We start from the raw sequence: 17,740 nt of genomic DNA on the forward strand, positions 1-17,740 counted from the left end.
TTTCGAGGCATGTTTTGGCACTGGTGGTTTTCTCTCCTCGCTGAGCTTGCACAATTTACGTGACGTCACGTCATTGCGTGAGCATAGCAGAAGGGATTAATTACTTCTGAATTCATTATGAGCTGAGGTTGCTGATGAATGGGCATCCGGGGCCAACCATGCAGAGTGAGCCCTGCCGCCATCCCCCAGCATGGACCTTGCTGCTCTCAGGCCCCCAGATGCTGTAGCTTCCTGCCCAAGGGAAAGGCTGGATCTGGTTTTAAGAGGTTTTCTGTGAATTCATCAGAGGGAACTGGGAGACATTGTCTTGTGAGCAGCTGTTGTTTCAGAACATTGTCTTTCCTGAACAGCTGGAAGGGGCAGCACTTACACATCCTAAATAGCTTTACACCTTCAAGATGGCTTTTCTTCTTCTTTGTCAGCAGTAGGGCAAAAGAGAGCCATCAGTATCCCCACCCCAAGTCCTCAGCGTGTGGTCCCATGGTTTGTGCATTCAACAAAAAGTGCTCACACTGCTGCTTTGCAGATGCATCAGCCTCAGATCTTTGCGTTTTCCCTGGACCAAAGCAGCTGAAACCAGCCATGGTTCATGCTCCTTTTCATTTTCAAATAAAACTCCAGGTTGCTTCATCTTCCTGGGCTTCAGAAGGTTGCACAGAGTGGAAAAACTCCTATTGGAATAGAACTGGGATAAGTCCAGAGCTGTAGATCTGAATGGGGGGGATGCAGGGCAAAGTAAGAGATTAACAAAGACTTGCTGCGGTGATGGGGAGAAATTTAGATTAAATATCGCTCAGCACGTTGAGTACCTATTGGCAACATCAGCACCTGCACTGCTTCTGCTAAACATGTCCATCACTACTTCATCAGCACACCCCATTCTTATCCAGTTCAGGTATCAGCCAAAGCTGCTGAAAAGGGAATACCTTTAATAATGTGCTGCTTTTAATGCATTCAGCCTGGCCAACTACATAGAGTTACAGGTCTGCCCTTTTCATTTCGCAGATTCTTTTGGTCCTGAGAGTGTATAAATGTTAAATTAAAATAAAAGCTGTGTTCAGTGTAAAACTTGCAAATATTTTGATTTGCTCTAGCCTTGGAGATCCCTTTGAAGATGATTTCAGAAATGGCCCTCCTATTGCTAGACAGGGATAGCTTCCCCTGCATGCAAACGGTACTGTCACATAACAAATTGCTAAGTGAATTACAAAATGGCATTTGCACTCCTTGACCATACCAATGAGTGTAATTTAAATAAATCCATTCATGAAGGCCTAATTAGCAGGGACCATTCAGTGTGCAGCTGTGCATGCGAAGTCTCTGCTAATCACAGGTTGAATTGATGGAGTGCTAAGTGCTCCTGATGTGCTGGAGAGCTGAAATCACTCAGACCTCTCAGGGATGAAGCACTAGATCAGAAAAATATTGATCTTCTATTGCAGCCCTCTCACAGGGTCTGGTGCTCATGTGGAGCTGGGTGGATGTGCCCAAGGTGGAACCTGGCCCTCGGGAAACTGCTCCTAGTCTTTCTCTTGCCTCTGTTTTTCTAGCTGTCAAATAGAGATAATGATGCTGATTTATTTTATAAGAGCATTTTGAGGTTAATTGAGGAGAAAAGCTTTAGTAAAGCTGAGCAAATTCTGTTTTTGCAAGCTCTCTTCAGCGTTGCTGTTAAAAACACTTAACCTGGAGAAGCTGCTGATATTGCATATTAATGGAAGACATTCTGGTTGAAGATGTTTGTTTATTGTAAGCACCAATAGAGATGATAGGAGCTTACAGTAACCTACAGAATTCCAAATTGCTGTCTGCCCCCATTGTGCCATGTGCCAGACAAATGGCAGAAGTCAGAGCATTGCTGCAAGATAGGTGCATCAGTCACCTGTATTCATGTCTCAATATGTGTAAGTTGGAAATTCGGCATCTAATCACGTCTTCCAGGGAAAGGCTCAGTTCTCATGCCCACTCCCTCAGATGCCTTTGTGTTGTGGCTGGATGGGTGCATTCCTTTGTGTTGGTCCTTGCGTCTGGACACATCTGAGAATGATATCCTAGAAGAAGCTACTACAGGAAAATGAAATGCATCTTATGTTTAAGGTGTGCTCAAAATGGGAGTGAGCAGCAGGAGTAGAATGCAGGGCAATTGTTAAATGTCTACTGAGGCTGTGGGGATGCTGAGGAGCAATGCACAACAGCACCCTTGTTCTGGCAGCTCTGAGTCCAAACAAAGACTCAGTGCTGGTAGCCTCGGGTTTCACCTGTCCTTTGTGCCTGTGGGAGATAAACAGCTCAGTGGGACAAAGCCTAAGGAAAGTGATGCCTGTGCTGGGCACCGGCACTGGATTCCCACTTCGTTCAGCAAAGCAGACCCTCGTGTCCCACTAAAACCCACCAAACCCGACACCTGCAAGCCTGTGGGGCATATCTTGTGATCACCCTCTGCAGCAGTGCAGAACCTGCAGATCTCATTTCAGTGCGTTTTTTTTTGCATGTGGTTTGCCTTGCAGTCATGGTGGTAAGCATGAGGCCTGCACCTCCGGCAGTATTATCCAGCATAAGTTCTTCCTATCTGTTTAGGGTCACATCACCATGTTCACTGTCTGCTTTTTGTTCATTAGCTTGAGATATTGAAAACAATGGAATTAACAGAAAAATGAGCCATGGCCACGTTCTCTTCCTGTTTTTTAGAGACTTTAAGCATGCAGAGCAAGTTAGAGCTATAGATCCTACTGTATAAAACGTGCCTTAAAAAGTCCAGCACCCAAGCTGTCAGTTCTCTGGCATGCATTTGTCATCAGCACGGTGTAATTATCATGGACTTTAGTGACACAATAAATGTGAGAGCACAGGTGGTATCCATTTTCAGCTGTTTAATTGAAGAAATGAAAGATCCCGTAATACAGAGTCAACCCAGAGAATTTGTCTGGCTGTGCTAAAAACTTCAATAGCTGTGACCTTGAGGCCATGAAATCACTGATCAAGAGTAGAATTTTTTTTTATGATACAGAAGTGAAGAGCATCGATTTTAAAAAATGTATAATTTTATAATGCAATATAAATGATCAAAATGGTCCACTTCAGTTTTCTGTACAGCCCGAAAACCCAGGAGCGGTATGTGCAAATCAATACAATGCCTTAGAGCAAAAATCCCAATTCAGTTATGAAAGGAAGGCTGCATTTTTTTTGTCTTAGAGCTGCCACACATACAAAAAAAAAAAAAAAAAGAAAAGAAAAAAGAAAAAACAACAACACAATAAGCAGAGAATGGTTCTTCCAGAGCTTTCTGAAATTTGCTTGGGCTTGCTGGCGTTTCGTGTGTTTTGCATCGCAGCAGAAAAGGGTTGATTTTCATCTACTGGGCATCTTCAGTGCCAGCACACCGAGAGCTGTGGGCAGGGTGTGGAGGTGGCTGGGCACAGCCCTGCGGGTCACAGTGTTTGTAAATAAATCTGCTAAGTGGAACTGCAGCTCTGCATCCTCAGCCCTGGGTTGGATGCCGAGCTCACTGACTGCAGCTGAAGCTGACAGCAGCCTCTTTGGTCAGGTAGGTGAAAACCATCAGCCCGAGGCTCTGAGTTTCAGTGTTTTTTGGCTTTATCTTGGCAGCTGCTCTTGGAGGCCAGGGTTATGCCTGCTGCACAGCACCTCAGCAGCCCTCACACCCAGCTCGTCTTTTTCCCGCCTTCGGCGCCCAACGCCATTTTGTCTCTCGGTTCTCTCAGGTGACCCATTCCACTCTTGGGTTTCTGTTTCTCTCTCCACACCTGTGGGCAGCAGATGAGGTCAGTGCTCCTCCTGCCCAGCTCCCCAGCCCTGGCAGCAGCCACATGTTGTTCAGAGAAGGGCAGAGAGGGCAATGGTGGGCCCACGCAAGGAAGATCTCTGCAGCACTGAGCTCTGAGGGTGCCAGCTCCTCTGCTGCCAGCAACCAGTTTGGGACGGGTGGTTGTGCCAAAGGGTTCAGTGTTTTTAATTTATTCTGAATTTCATCTTGTCTTTTTTCTCAGAAGAAGATCTGATCCTGAGCAGGTGCTGACAGTTCCCTCAGCTGAGCTCGGAGCTCAGCTCCTGCCTCTGAGGAGAGGATAAATCGGTACAACAGGGCGCTGCTGCTCCCCTGCTCAGGGCCTGTGGTGTTTGAAATCTTTAATTGCCTCTCTGATTGTCCTTTGATGCATATGCTCCCAGTGATTCCCAGCTGACTCACTTGTGGTGTGAGGTATAGCATTCAACAGGGTTGAACTGCTCTAGAGATGGGAACATGCCTTGGAGGAATAGTTGACTTTACTACATTAGCAAACATGAATTCTTCCATGTAATGGGCGTAGGTTTGAGTGCCACGCTGCTGAGTGGTTTTTATAAAGCAAATTTTAAGTAACTTGCTGTGAGAGTCTGGTTTTAAATTCTTTTTTTAGAGAAATCACTTTGTAATCTCTGAGAACTGCTTACATTCTATAAAGTAAATCTGCCTGCTCTTCTAGCAGATAGATCATTGTGCCAACGACAGACGAAGTGCTTAGCAATTCTCACACAGGGTGCCAGGTGCACAGATACCAAATCCATTCAAGACTTGTGCTAAAAAGTTTGGAACAGACATCCCCTGAGAACGTCAGCAGTTCCCCAGAGTTAAAGGTTATTGAGATTTGGATGGCTTGATGGTTCCTTTTATATTAAAAAAAGTAGAATCTGACAACTGTTTGATAAATATCAGTAATGTCTCTGAACATACATGGAACTGAAATAATGAAAGGCATTCAGGCAGGCTAACAAGTAACCACAGCCCAACTTTGGTATAAATGGAGAGGACATGGGTAGCTCACAGGAATGCAACGTTAAGTTGGCAGTCTGAGAATGTTTTAAAGTAGTTTAATGTTAAATAAAAAACAACTCAACTAAGGTGGTTTTCAGTGCAACACTTATATTTCCTCCCACGTAAATGGCCTTCTGTATAATGAGCTGCCTTAGTAAGCTCAGTTGGACTTCCCAGACAGGAGAAGGAAGGTAAATATTTTTCAGAGGCTTGTGCTAATGGAATTATTTAATGCTTTGAAAAAAAATTACATTTGTGTGAGAAAAACAGATAGCAGTAAAATTTATAACTATTCCTTAGCCAAATGCAAACAATACAGGATTGTCTTACTTCAGACAGCTTGAAATATGTTTTATTGAAAACATGCTATTTAGGCCAAAACATTTGTGTTAAAAATCTGCTTGTTATTCCTCCTATGAATAGTTTAAAATGATTTGTTTAGATCTCTTTTAAAATCTAAATTAATTTTCTCAAATTACAGATAAAAAGAATGGCTTATTCCAGTTCAACACGGGACTTTGTTGCCCTTTCAGATCTGCACCCAAATCTTGCTCGTCCTGTAAGTCTCAGTGACATAGTACTTCTGTTCTCAAGCGAAATTGTATATGACTGTATTATATTACTGCAAAATTATGTAATTGACGTGTATTTAGATACTAATAGCATTAGTATAATTGTTAGTACCTTGCTTTCTTTGTGTATAAACCAGGAAAATGAAAATTGATGCTGTTGTTGTCCATAGTATGTGGATACCACAACTATAGATATTGACTAGACAACTCAGTGTCTGAAAGAATCTGAGGCTTCTTTGTAATGTTTTAAATGGATGCTGAATTAGTAAAGCACATACAGAGTCAGTATTATGCAGTCACAATACATCTGTAACCTACAATAGTCTTTCACTACAAGCTATGAACATAAGGCCCAGTCCTGAAGTTTTTACTTGTGTGCTCAATCCCTCTGAGCTAACCAATGCAGTCCTTAATTATTCACACAAAACTCTTGTTGAATGGTATGGTGTTTTAACGGGATAAAAATCTCACAATTACGTCTCAGATAGGACTCTCTCTGTTTCTTTAGAACAAAAAGCAGGTTTTGCAGTTGTCAGGCTATTAAAGGAGCTAAAAACTTTGCTTGTGGGAGTACAGAAGTGTAGGATGAACCATAAAGTAAACTTGGCAAACAGCAGAGGTTTGTGCTTGGTAGTTTCAAGCAGATGTTTGAATGTCTGTATGATTTTCTTTTGTTTTTTTGTTCCTGACACGAATGAGAAGAATCTTCCCAGGAGCAAGAGCTGAACAAAGGAGTGTGCTGTGTAACTCATTCGTTTTCTCTTTTGGATTTCAGATGATTGAATTATAACTAGAAAGTCTGGGGACCCAGTTTTTTCATTCTTTTCTATCCACAATCATGTTTTAAAACAGGAGGGAGAAGGCTACAATGCTCCCTCTGCAATGTCTCCCACCCTTCACTCTGTCTAGCCCACTAGTTATAATGTCTGTTCAGGGTTTGATGCTGCAGGAAGCTAACACCTGGAGAATAAAACAGAGAAGCTGCACTTCCATGTGGATACCATGTGACAGCTGCATCTCTCCATGCAGCAAGAAGTAGATGCGTGCCTACAGAACTGTACGTCCAACAGAAGATCTGATGTGTTGTGAAGAGCTGAAAACAAGCTTTCCTATTCCCACAGCTTTTTATTTGGAGGGGGGAAATTTAGCCCTTTGTTCCTTTTAAGAAGAACAATTGTTTTCATTAGACAAATGAAAAAGAAATCAGCGAAGAGAGATGAACAAGGGAAGAGAGTTTTAGATGCTCTCGCAGTGGCGTTGTATGCTCTTTTCAACTTTTTAGAAACTCCTGTTCTCTAACAAAATTAATTTAGTATGTCATCACCAGTACTCCCAAATACAGGGATTCAATGACTTGGTTAAAAGCTTTCATTTGTACAAATAAGGCCAATATTGAGTATTGCAGTTAGCAAATGTACAGGAAATAGAGTATTTTTAGTAAGGTAGCTTACCTTACTGTCTTAAGATATCTTAAGATATCTTAAGGTATCTTAAGATAGACTGATCAGTATGTATCTAAATCCTATAATTTTTTACTTTGCAGTTTATTTTTTTAAAGCAAAGTAGATGGAGCTGTAAGAAACTTGCAGTCTTGTAATGCTGTAGTGTCATGATTTGGTCGAGCAGTCTCAAGCACTGCCCTGCCAAAAAAGGCAGCATGTCCTACTCCTTAGTGCCAGGGGTGTTCCTCTCCTCCTCTTTTGGCAAAAGCAATGCTTGTACAGTTGAACAGTAAATTGATCAAGGAAATGATCTCTGGAAGTTTTTATGCCCCCTTGCACCCTCCTTTCCCTCAATAGTTTTCAGCCAGATCACTTCCTTTTCTTAGCTTGCTGGGCAGGCTTTGTACTAGTAAGAGAACAATGAATATATTTATATATAGTGGAGACCTCTTTTGGAAACTGCAGATTTACATGAGCACAGTTCATGTGAAAAGTCATCCTAATATCAGTTCTTCAGACCAGTGTGATGGAGTGTGTACTGTAGTCAGATTTAACTGAAATAGTTGTTTGTTTTTTTTTTTTTTTAAGAAGCAAATCCAAAAATAGAAAAGTAAAATTCTAATCTAAATCACCATATCTTGTAGATAGATAGAAAACAATCATTACAGAAATGTTGGAAGGACTAGGATGCTACACAGTTAATGCCTGCATCCTTCTAATGAGTTTGTGTCCATCGGGATGGGATAACACAGTGACCTTGCTCCATCTAGTGATTCAAAGTACACAGGGATCACGAGGCTAAATTTTTGAGTGCATATGGATGTTGTATGTTTGTAGTGAGGTCAGTCAGATTGCAGTGTTTTATGAATAGATGCAAAATTCAGCGCGTGTTGCTTATTAAATTGCCGAACTGCCCCATGCTAACTGACTGCTATGGTTCCACTGCTGGGACAAGGAAGTTGTGGAATACAGCAGGTATGCTCACATGTGTGATGTGAAAGAGATGTGGTGCACTTAATGGTTTCATTCCTTTCATTCAATTCATCCCTTTTGGAATTTATGGCAATTAGGGTAATCTGCTGAGAAATAAATGTGCAATGCTAGTTTATGAAAGTCAGAAGTGGAAGATGGCTTTGTAGCCTCAGGGCCTTTTGTTTTTCCACCTCTCTTTTTGCTGTGTTATAATGACATTCTCCTCTTCCAGTCTTTGTTACCAGACAAAGTTTCCAGAAGCACTTCTGTGCTCTTTTCTCACACTGAAACCTTTAAAAAGAAATCACACAAATAATATGTTATTGTATATTATTCCACAATATTCTACATCAACATACTATAAAATGTGATATTTTTGCAATCCTTACAAAAAAAATAGTCTGAAACTACTGCTTGTCATGCTTTTCTGGGCCACTCACTGTGTTTTTACCTGTGTTCAACACAGTAAGTTGTTCATGGCTCAGGACATCTTTCTTGTTGTGTGAGTGTTCCTAGCAGTTTTGTTCTGCAGTTGAGACTGGGCTGCTTTATCAGAATAAACAAAAGTTAAGCACAGCAGAGTAAGATGAATTTTGTTTTCATAATCAAAAAAATGTTTATTGCCTAACGTCTCATTGTGGTCATTTAAAAGAGACAAAGCACCTGTAGAAATGTATGTTGTTAAGATGAGGATGGCATAAATGGCCATTCCTGTGGATGTGCAAGTGTGCATCTCTGTCATGACAGCAGGGATAACAGCGGATGCTTAACTCTGAAATAAATTCTGTCCAGCCTTTTCATAGTGGATTTAAAGAGATATGAGGCCTCTGCACAAAGCATGAAACAACAGTATTACTGCCTACCTGAAGAGATGATACCACAAACAGACAGAATTATGAATGTTTTCGGGTGATCTTTTGTCCACTCATTGCCTTTACAAACAGAAACAGATGTAGTTCTTTTAATATATTTAATGACATTTTTTAAAGTAACATTGTATGTTTATGTTTTAGTCCTTTGTTCATGTGGTACTGTGGAATAAATAGATTAAAGTGATTACCAGTAAGAAATATGCTTATTATCATCAGTAGAGTTCAAGTCCATGAAATCTAATTCATCATATACATCTGTGTTTAATACTCTTATTCTATAATCTTTTTATTTTTTAGAATGTAATCGGTGTGGTTATTGGAAAAACAGATGTCAGAGGCTTTCCAGACAGAAAAAGTAGAGTCTTTTAAAACCTTTTTTACTTCATTTTGTTATGTGGTATACTTTGGCATGTTTGACTGAAATCGATATTTAAATGATAAACAGACCTCTTAGTCTAAAGTGTATAGAATAGAAATGCCCCCCAAAATTGTGGGGGGTGGGAAGCAAGAGGAAAGAGAGCAGCATTAGTTTGGCTAAATGATATCAGTTAGAATCCATATTGAAAAACTCCAGCATGGAGCATGGAAGTATTTCAGGGTCTGAAGAAGACAGTATCAGACTGAACACACTGCTACCACAAATACTGCTGGTGCTGATTATGGTTTGTTCCTATTCATTCTCTCAGAGAAATGTTGAGGGCCTTTCTTAAGGAGTGAAACAAGTAATTTATGGTCTGAGCGATGCCAAATCAATATTATTGTATATTCATAAAGAAAAAAAAAAAAAGGAATAATACATTGATCATACACAGTTAATTGGATAATGAAAAAATGTACCTACAGCTTGGGGACAACACAGACTCTGCTAGGAAGCATCTGGTACAGCTGTTCCAGCTCTGTGCAAAGTGCTCAGTTATTCTCCACGTATTGCCACTGTGCTGAGCCAGCCTGCTGTCTGTCGTTAGGTTCCCACACATGGGCACAGCCCTCTGAAGGCTGTCTACCCACCAGAATAATTTTGTTAGTACATACACTTACTCACAATCTTGCCTGATAATGTGTTTGTCAACACCTAGGATGACTGCTTTGAATCTAGCGACCTAAAGTTCTTTTATTTCTCTTGCATTAGATTGTTTAGCTTCTGTAGTGCTGTTAAGTGATACTTGGATGTGGGCAGTACGGTAGAGGTACCACGATAGGGATGGCAGCCTATTGCAATCATCGATATGTTTACCGACAAGTCTGCTGACCTCTAGTGGTATTCTCCACGTTGCAGATAGTGGTTCTCTGACAGAACCTAGCAAAACCCTGTAGCAATAGTTTTTATACATATACTTTAGAATCGAGTCTAGTCGAAACCAAGGTGTGCCACTGAGTGCTAACAGTAGCGTTTGTTTTTGCAGACATTGGATCTGAAAGATACACATTCAGTTTCACTATTCGTGATTCACCAACTTATTTTATTAATGTCAATTCTTGGGGCAGAGAAGAATATATCAGATCGCTTTCAGAAAGCTTTAGAGTTGGTGACTGTGGTAAGTTGGAGTTTGTTCTTAACATGTTTCTGTTTGAATGTGTTTTTGTTTTTTTCCCCAGTAAATCAGTGTTATGTATTTGTGGTTTTACTATATTTTCCTCAGAGGACATGGAAAGCAATGTAATTGGAAACAAATTGTTCAGTTACGTTCAGTATGAAGAGGAGTGAAATAAGATCTCTAAGTTTTAAATTCAAAACCAGTAAATGTGTCAACAAAAAGACCAAATACAAACCCACTGAACGCAGCCACCCACATCTCACCTATGGTTAAATGGATCTAAATTCTTATATTATGTGATTATAAATTATGAAAAATAAACTCTGCAAGGTAGTTCAGTGTTTTTCTTTGCCTTCATTACTCATAGGCATTAATATGATTGTTCTTAAAACAAAAAACAAAAAACAAACAAAAAAAAAACCAACCACACACACACAAGAAAAACCTTCTATTTATTTACAGTCTGTGCTTTTATATCATTAATAAAAAGACTGCTGGCCACAATACAGTTTTTGGATAAAAGCTGTGACTATGAGGACTGTGCACACAGCAACTTCTAGTCATTTTGTTTCCATTAAATGTCTTGAGGACTCCTGTGGGACTCTGGCTATAATGCAAGCTGTATGGCCAGATAATGTTTTCAGAATGAAAGCGTTTAACAGAAGCTGTTGCACATGTATGTTCTTTTCCATATCCTACCTGGGAAACAATTCTATTTTTAAAGCTCCTTCTCTTCACACGCACTTGTATTCAATGTTTTAACTTAACTCACTGTTGTTTGATTGTAGTTACAATTGAAAATCCTTTAGTCCAGTCAAAGGAAGGAGAAAAGGAAGAAAAATTCAACCCCGTAACTCCAAGGTAAATGTGTAGTGTAGACTGGTAGCTCTTTCCAAAAGGATCAATTCCTTTCATTGCCAGCTCATTGCAGCAGCTTGCTATTGGTAGAAGTAGTGGTCAAATAATCTCAAAATAAAATATATTTTTCATTACACAATTTTTTATTTTTATTACAGTTTTGCCGTGAAATAGTAAAAATAATAAAGATATTACTAAAGCCATAGGTTAATTTCTTTTGAAAACCTGCTACCAAATCCAGTCTGACTGCAGCAGTCTCACTATGTCACAATGCCAATTACCTGCATTACAGCCATTTCAGAACTTATTTCATTTTTCTTGATTGATAAGAATTGAAAGATTTAAAAATACATATTCTACATTGCTATCTGGATTTCCAGTTCTATGTAAGTGTTCAGTACGCAATCAAATCTTCTGTAGGAGGAAAGTTCTAAATTTATATTTAAAAATTACTGAAACATTGAAATATGTATCCATCTTTAAGGAAAATGATTTTTCCCCATGAACTGAATCAGCATTCTAGACTGTTAATGAATTGGTTAAATGAAATATTAATTGATGTTTGTTTTGTGTGTGTGTGTGTGTGTGCCTACTATGTAGTTGCTACAAATTACTGATCAGTGAAAATCATTCAGTTGTCAAAACCTCTTCATGCTATGAAATGGACACCAAACTACTTTCTCTGCTGCACCTGCCTGTCAAGGACCCTCAGGATTATTATTCACTGGGTGATATCACTGCAAATGGACAGAGCCTTGATGGAAGAATTCTTAATGTGCTTGCAGCTGTAATGTCAGTAAGTTAAGGTGCCAACAGAGACTGGTGTTTTTCTTCTTGGCAGGGGTAACTGCATTGCCTTAAGTGTGAGTATTGATTTTTGGACTCAGTGAGTGGGATCACTGTTGTTTAGGTTGGCACTGATTTCAGCTACTTGAAGTTTCCATCTACAACACAAGAGAGGAAATGAAGGGAATGGAAATGTTCTAAATAAGTAGTCTTTTTGAAATCATGCATGTGAAAGCAGTAGATAACTTGCAAATATATAAAGTGCTGATTTTTATAAAATAAAATGTCTCTCTTTATCTTGAAGTAAAATTGCTGCTGTTAATATATATAATTTTATAACAACCTATACCTATAGGTGGATAGGTTTTATTTAGTTGTGTATAGTTCCTCCCTCCCCCCACTTTTAAAGTCATCTGTTAAGTTTTAAGTTATCACTTTATACTCCTAAACACTGAGAGTGTTACTTCTTACATATTGCTCCTCTGTCTTTTTAAAGGTTGGTGAGCCAAAGTATTTTATAACTTCAGACAAAAGGAAAGGTCAGAGGTGTGAAGTAAAGCTCTACGATGAAACAGAGATGTCCTTTCCAATAATCTGGTAAAATATGTTTTAATTTAATAAAATACATTCATGCAAGAGTGGGTAAAGAATTAAATGCATACTGCTTAAGAAACTGTCTTAAATGCATTGTTATTTGTGGGGTAACAGTGATGAGGCAGCAATACATGTTAAACAGAGACTTTAAAAAATTGTATGACTTACAGACTGCTAGCTAACAGATGGCAAAATGAAGGTTAGTTCCAAATAGTTGTATTCTAATTCTGAATTTTGCACTTATTCAGGATGTGGCATTTAAAAGTTCATTCATTTCTACCACAAACAAGTGAGGGAAAAAAAAAAAAAAAAAAAAAAAAAAGAGGAATATCCTTCATTTCTAAAGCCAAACAGGATTAAGAAGTGGAGAGGAGATAGGTGTGGTTTTTAGGAAGTTCTTGAGCAATGAACGACATGATAGTGAAGACATGTCAGAGGCCATAGATGAAGAGCTGGCTGAGCAATGCCAGGTGAAAAGTAAAGAGCTGAAATCTTTCTGTAGGGATTAATTAAAAACAGAATAAAGCTGTGCTTTGCCAGTATTCTTGCCATCCAAACTTAAGAGGAACTGCATGAGATTTTATCAAGGGTCCTAACCATCAAATCATCATTGTTGAGGGCTACTACTGACCTCACTGTAGTCTTATTCACAATTTACAAGGATTCCAGTGTTGGAAAGCTGGCTGAACATCTGCTCTAGTGATGTCAGCAAACAACTTGTTCCCAGAGAAAAAGCTCAGATGATAAGCAGCTACTTTCTCTCTGATTTGCTTTAGTTGGAAATTGCTTGACGCTCAGCTTTGAAATACATGCAGTATTTTTCCAGGTGTGATGTTTATTTTGAACAATCTAATAGCCCTATATTTTATCTTATTTGGCATGGGATTAATCAGGGACTGTATTGGGCCATACTTATAGCATCCTGGCTGGCTGTGAACTAAATGCATGTGGATAAACACAGTATTTCATTTTGTTTGCATGTGCACATAATGAGGGAATTGTTCTCTTTGAGCAATTTAGTTACAACTGTATTATTTAGTAGTTTTGTACTTAAAAGCACTACTGCTTTTACAGAAATGTTCTGACACATTAACTTCTTTTGGTTTAGTTGGGATAATGAATCTATCCAGCTTGCACAGAGTTGGATCCCACGAGAAACAGGTATCATTTTCTGTTTTTTTCTGTTCTGTTTTTTTTTCCCTCTGTAGTTCCTAATGCAATCTGTATTCTAAAGTAACAGATTTTTTATTTTATGCCCAGTAATATTTGCATCAGATGTGAGAGTAAATTTTGACAAATTCAGGAACTGTATGACTGCAACTGTGATATCAAAGACCATTATTACAACTAATCCAGGTAAGAGCTGTTGACATATCATTTTAATATTAGTAATCACTACAGATAAGAAAGCATGAGTGAATTTCTTGGAAGTCTGACTTCTACGAGTTTGCCTCAGAAAGCTTCCTGCTTCTTATCTGTTATATAGTGACCAAGCTTTTGGCTTCCACAGTACTATTATGTGTCTATCTATCTGTCTGTCTATCTATCTAATCTAAGCAACCCTCACACATTTGACTGTATGAATGAAGCATACATTCTACTGCTAATGGTTAAAAGAAAACAAGAGAAATGCATTTCTTGGCCAATTCCAAGAGACATACTGTTGGTTCTACCTGAACTAAAAAAGTTTTACAATTTTTGATCTATCTCTATATTACATATATTCATTACTTAAAAATGAATGTTTTTTTTTTCTTTTCTTTTTTTTCTTTTTCTTTTTCTTTTTTTTTTTCTCCAAGAAACTGCAGAAGCAAATGTTCTCTTCAGCTTCATAAGAGAGAGTGCACAATCAGGAGCTCTGCATGATAAAATGGAGGAACAATCAAAAGAATCCATTAACTGTAAGCGTGGATCCAAACACTTTGATTTTATAAAACCTGATAAAGTAGTTTGGTGCAGCTCAAATTTCAAGTTCATACTCTTTGCAGAAAGTAAGCCTGGTGGCATACTTCAAGTGTGGACTGTTAACAGGGCTGTTCCTTACGTTATCATTTATGTATTATCACACTTAGTGTGAAGCAAGTGTGTGGCCTCATGTTCCTTCTGGCTTAAGTAAGAAAAATTGCAAGCTTTGGTCAAAAACGCATTCTGGGGAGATACAAATATTAAGTATGAGATTTTCTTGATGTTACTCTTTTTTTTTTTTCTTCCCCCGCCCCCACTCCCCCCCAATAATGATGAGCCATCTCCAAAAGGAAGATGTGCACTGCTTTTCTGATGCTTTTGGTCATCTCTTCTTAAGGTCCTTTTCATGTTGCTGCTCTTCTGTGTTATTTCTTCTTAGACTCACATATCTTTTAAATTTGTAGTGGAGACTATAGTTGATGTTTATACTGTGAAGCAGCTGAAAGAAAAAGCTTTACAGAGTGATGGAAAACCAGAACCAGTCTTTGGCATTATTTATGGTTACATTTCCATGCTGGACATTGATGATAATGTATCTAAAGTTATTCGCAACAGATGGTAAGCAACTGTTTTTTCTAAATTTGTGTTTTAAAAGTGTTTTCTTCTTCCCCTGACCCAAATTAGATAGAACAGTATTTAATCTAGTTCTGGACAAAAAATAAAGCTACTCTAGCAGTTGGCATCTGAATTTCTCTTGCATAGAATTGACAGCATCAGCAAAGAAGAGGAGCTGGCTTTATGAAGGACTTTCTGGTCCTGGAGGAAGGAAAGAGTTCTTTTTTTCTCACATGGACTTGAAAGTGTAGATGATTTTTTTTTTTTTTTTTTTTTTTAAGAGTCTCTTGGGAAATCTCAGCCTAAAGAACAGGCTCAAGCAAGAAGGAATTACATGCATTAATTACCTTTCTGTGTTTCAGTTCAGTGTGCCGTTTTGTGGTGAATGAAATGTCAAACACATGCACCTTCTGTGGTGACATCTCTTCAGATTCAAAGTCAACCTTTGTGAGCTTTGACATCCTTGTTGATCTGACAGATCATACAGGCACTCTTTATTCTTGTTACCTCTCTGACTGCATAGCTGAGGAAACCTTAGGCTGCACTGTAAGTAGAAATAAATGAAGTTGTTCTTATCTTGCTCCACAGCTCAGATGAAATGAAACTTAGAAATACCTCTAACCATTCTTTATATGTACATGTTCTTCGTAAACATGTCAGTAAAAACGTAGAAGTCATTGGCTGCTAATAAGAAGAAACATGTTAAATGTAAGAGTGAATACCCTATTCAGAATACGACTTTAATTCATCAACACTTCCCAGAGAAGATGGTTGCAATTCCTGCAACTCATTGTGATTTATCTGTCTATGTACATATATCAAAGACTATGTTAAAATTGAAAAGTACAGCTTAAAAATGCATTAAATCCTCTTTTCATCATCATTTTATTGCGGAGATGTTACAGCTATGTGCTGAAGTGTTCAGTGATGCCACGTTATTAACAGGTCCAGGAGTTCCTCACTCTACCAGAAGACAAGAGGACTGCATTGAAATGGCAACTTCTTCTAGAACGGAGCAAGATTTATTTTAAAGTTGGTATCTAATGGAAAACAGCTACTGTTTTAAATTATTATTAGGTAGTATGTTTAATACTGAAAAATTCAATGTCAATTCTGCTGAATTTTTCAAAATAAGCATCAGTTTTTGTACATATTTGGAATATTCCAATATGCTTTACACTATATCGGATTCCTTTTTTTTCACGGAACTGCCTATTTTAAGATAACCCTAAGCTGATTCCCTGTTTTAAAACTTACCCTTTTTAGCAAAACTGTTCTTATTCTTGAATCTACTTCACCCTCTGCTTCTGCTTTCAGGAAAGCATTTTACTTTGGTAGTAACAGATAGATAATATAATATCTGTTCATTGATACAGCAGTAAAAACAAAGTCTTTTATTCATTTTTGCAGATTACCTTGTCATCCAATTGGAGAACTGGTCTGAAAGCAAATATACTCTCGTGCAAACTAGCGAATCCTATAGAGGCAAGTCAGAGCCTGCTGGGAAAGAGGCTGCACCACGTGGCTTGGTAACAGCTGGGAAAAGACCATTTCTTCACTATATTTGTAGAGGTAGAAGGTTGTTGTCATCGTATCTTGCTAAGGAATATGCATTACTACTTGTTGTAATTGGGCTTCTGTGGTGATATTTCTAAGATGATTATACTTTGAAAAGTGTAGTAGGTCCACAACCTAAAAGTTAGTTCTACTGAATTCAACCCTTTAGAAGGGAGGTGGCAGCCTTCTTTACTCGGTTTGGGAAATATAGGAAAGTTTTGAAAAATCAGAAATGACAATTAGTACGAGACAGATCTCTTGAACTTTGTTTTTTAAATGCAATCCTACTGTTGTGCTACTTCTGTGTTATTTAAGTAAATAAAGGCCCACTTTCAAATACTGATGCATTTGTGGTATATGTTGGTGAGTCCAAACACAAAGCTTTTGGCAACTGCAGAGGCATGGAATGGAAATAGCAAAGGTTTTTGCAAGTCTCTTTTCTCCAGGGCAGACTAAGTTTTCTTAGAACAGAGTAATCAATTAGCAGGGACCTCTGATGACCAAACATTCAGGCTAAAACTGTAGGTGGCAGACATGAAAGGATTCTTCTGCAGCATAGATGTTCTTAGCTGAACATGAAGAACCCAGGTATGTACATTTTCCCATTCTCTAGGGGTTGGTTTGTTTGTTAATCTATTTCTGTATTAGTTGATTTCCAACAGTCCTCACCTTCAAAGCACACCTGGGACACAAGGGGCACTTTGACTTTGACTTCTATAAGCCAGGAACTTGTTCTATTCAGATGTAATGGCTAAATGTTGTGTTTCAGTTGGCCTCAGTTCCTTAGGCCATAGTATTTATAATTACAAGGCCTCATCAAACAAAGACCTTTTACATATGCTTTTAAGCCACTGACTGAAGCTAAACTGCAGCAATCTGCAATATACATGTTGGCAGGATTAGTGCTTGGTGGAGGTGGTGTTGTGGGGGCATGCACAACTGTTGTTCCTAAGGATATCTTCAAAAGAAATGTGAAAAGCAGCTACATCCTTCTTTAAGCACAGTGCCTCGAAGCTCAAATATTTGCAAAATATAATCCTAAATCTTGGAAATAAAACCACTGAAACGAGCCCCTCCCAACATGCGAATCTGTGCTTTGAGAATGTACAACTTTTAAAATGGTGGCCTACTGTAACAATTACAGTTAAAACCATCAAACATGTACAGTTTTAGTCTGTAATGATAAAAACATATGCAGCACTTTCCAGACTCCTTTTTCATA

General features: G+C 38.6%; 1 protein-coding gene across 6 annotated transcripts; it reads left to right on the forward strand.

The window, feature by feature from the left end:
* The first annotated feature begins 3,300 nt into the window (after positions 1-3,300).
* On the forward strand, positions 3,301-17,707 carry MEIOB (meiosis specific with OB-fold). Of its 6 annotated transcripts, XM_090151875.1 has the most exons (15): positions 3,602-3,782; positions 4,008-4,093; positions 5,292-5,369; positions 8,966-9,023; positions 10,072-10,203; positions 10,992-11,064; positions 11,662-11,857; positions 12,344-12,444; positions 13,550-13,602; positions 13,702-13,797; positions 14,241-14,342; positions 14,811-14,964; positions 15,324-15,507; positions 15,907-15,993; positions 16,372-17,707. In XM_090151875.1, the coding sequence occupies exons 3-15, from the start codon at positions 5,301-5,303 to the stop codon at positions 16,492-16,494; spliced, it is 1,428 nt and encodes a 475-aa protein (XP_090008001.1). In that variant the 5' UTR covers positions 3,602-3,782; positions 4,008-4,093; positions 5,292-5,300; the 3' UTR covers positions 16,495-17,707. The 6 variants fall into 6 exon arrangements, with proteins under 6 accessions (XP_090007998.1, XP_090007997.1, XP_090008001.1 ...); XM_090151872.1 differs by lacking the exons at positions 3,602-3,782; positions 4,008-4,093 and adding an exon at positions 3,301-3,544 and having other exon boundaries at positions 14,250-14,342; XM_090151871.1 differs by lacking the exons at positions 3,602-3,782; positions 4,008-4,093 and adding an exon at positions 3,302-3,544.
* Positions 17,708-17,740: the final 33 nt, after the last annotated feature.

Source organism: Phasianus colchicus, chromosome 16 (genome assembly GCF_987193195.1).
Source record: "Phasianus colchicus chromosome 16, bPhaCol1.hap1.1, whole genome shotgun sequence".
Taxonomy (NCBI): Eukaryota; Metazoa; Chordata; class Aves; order Galliformes; family Phasianidae; genus Phasianus; species Phasianus colchicus.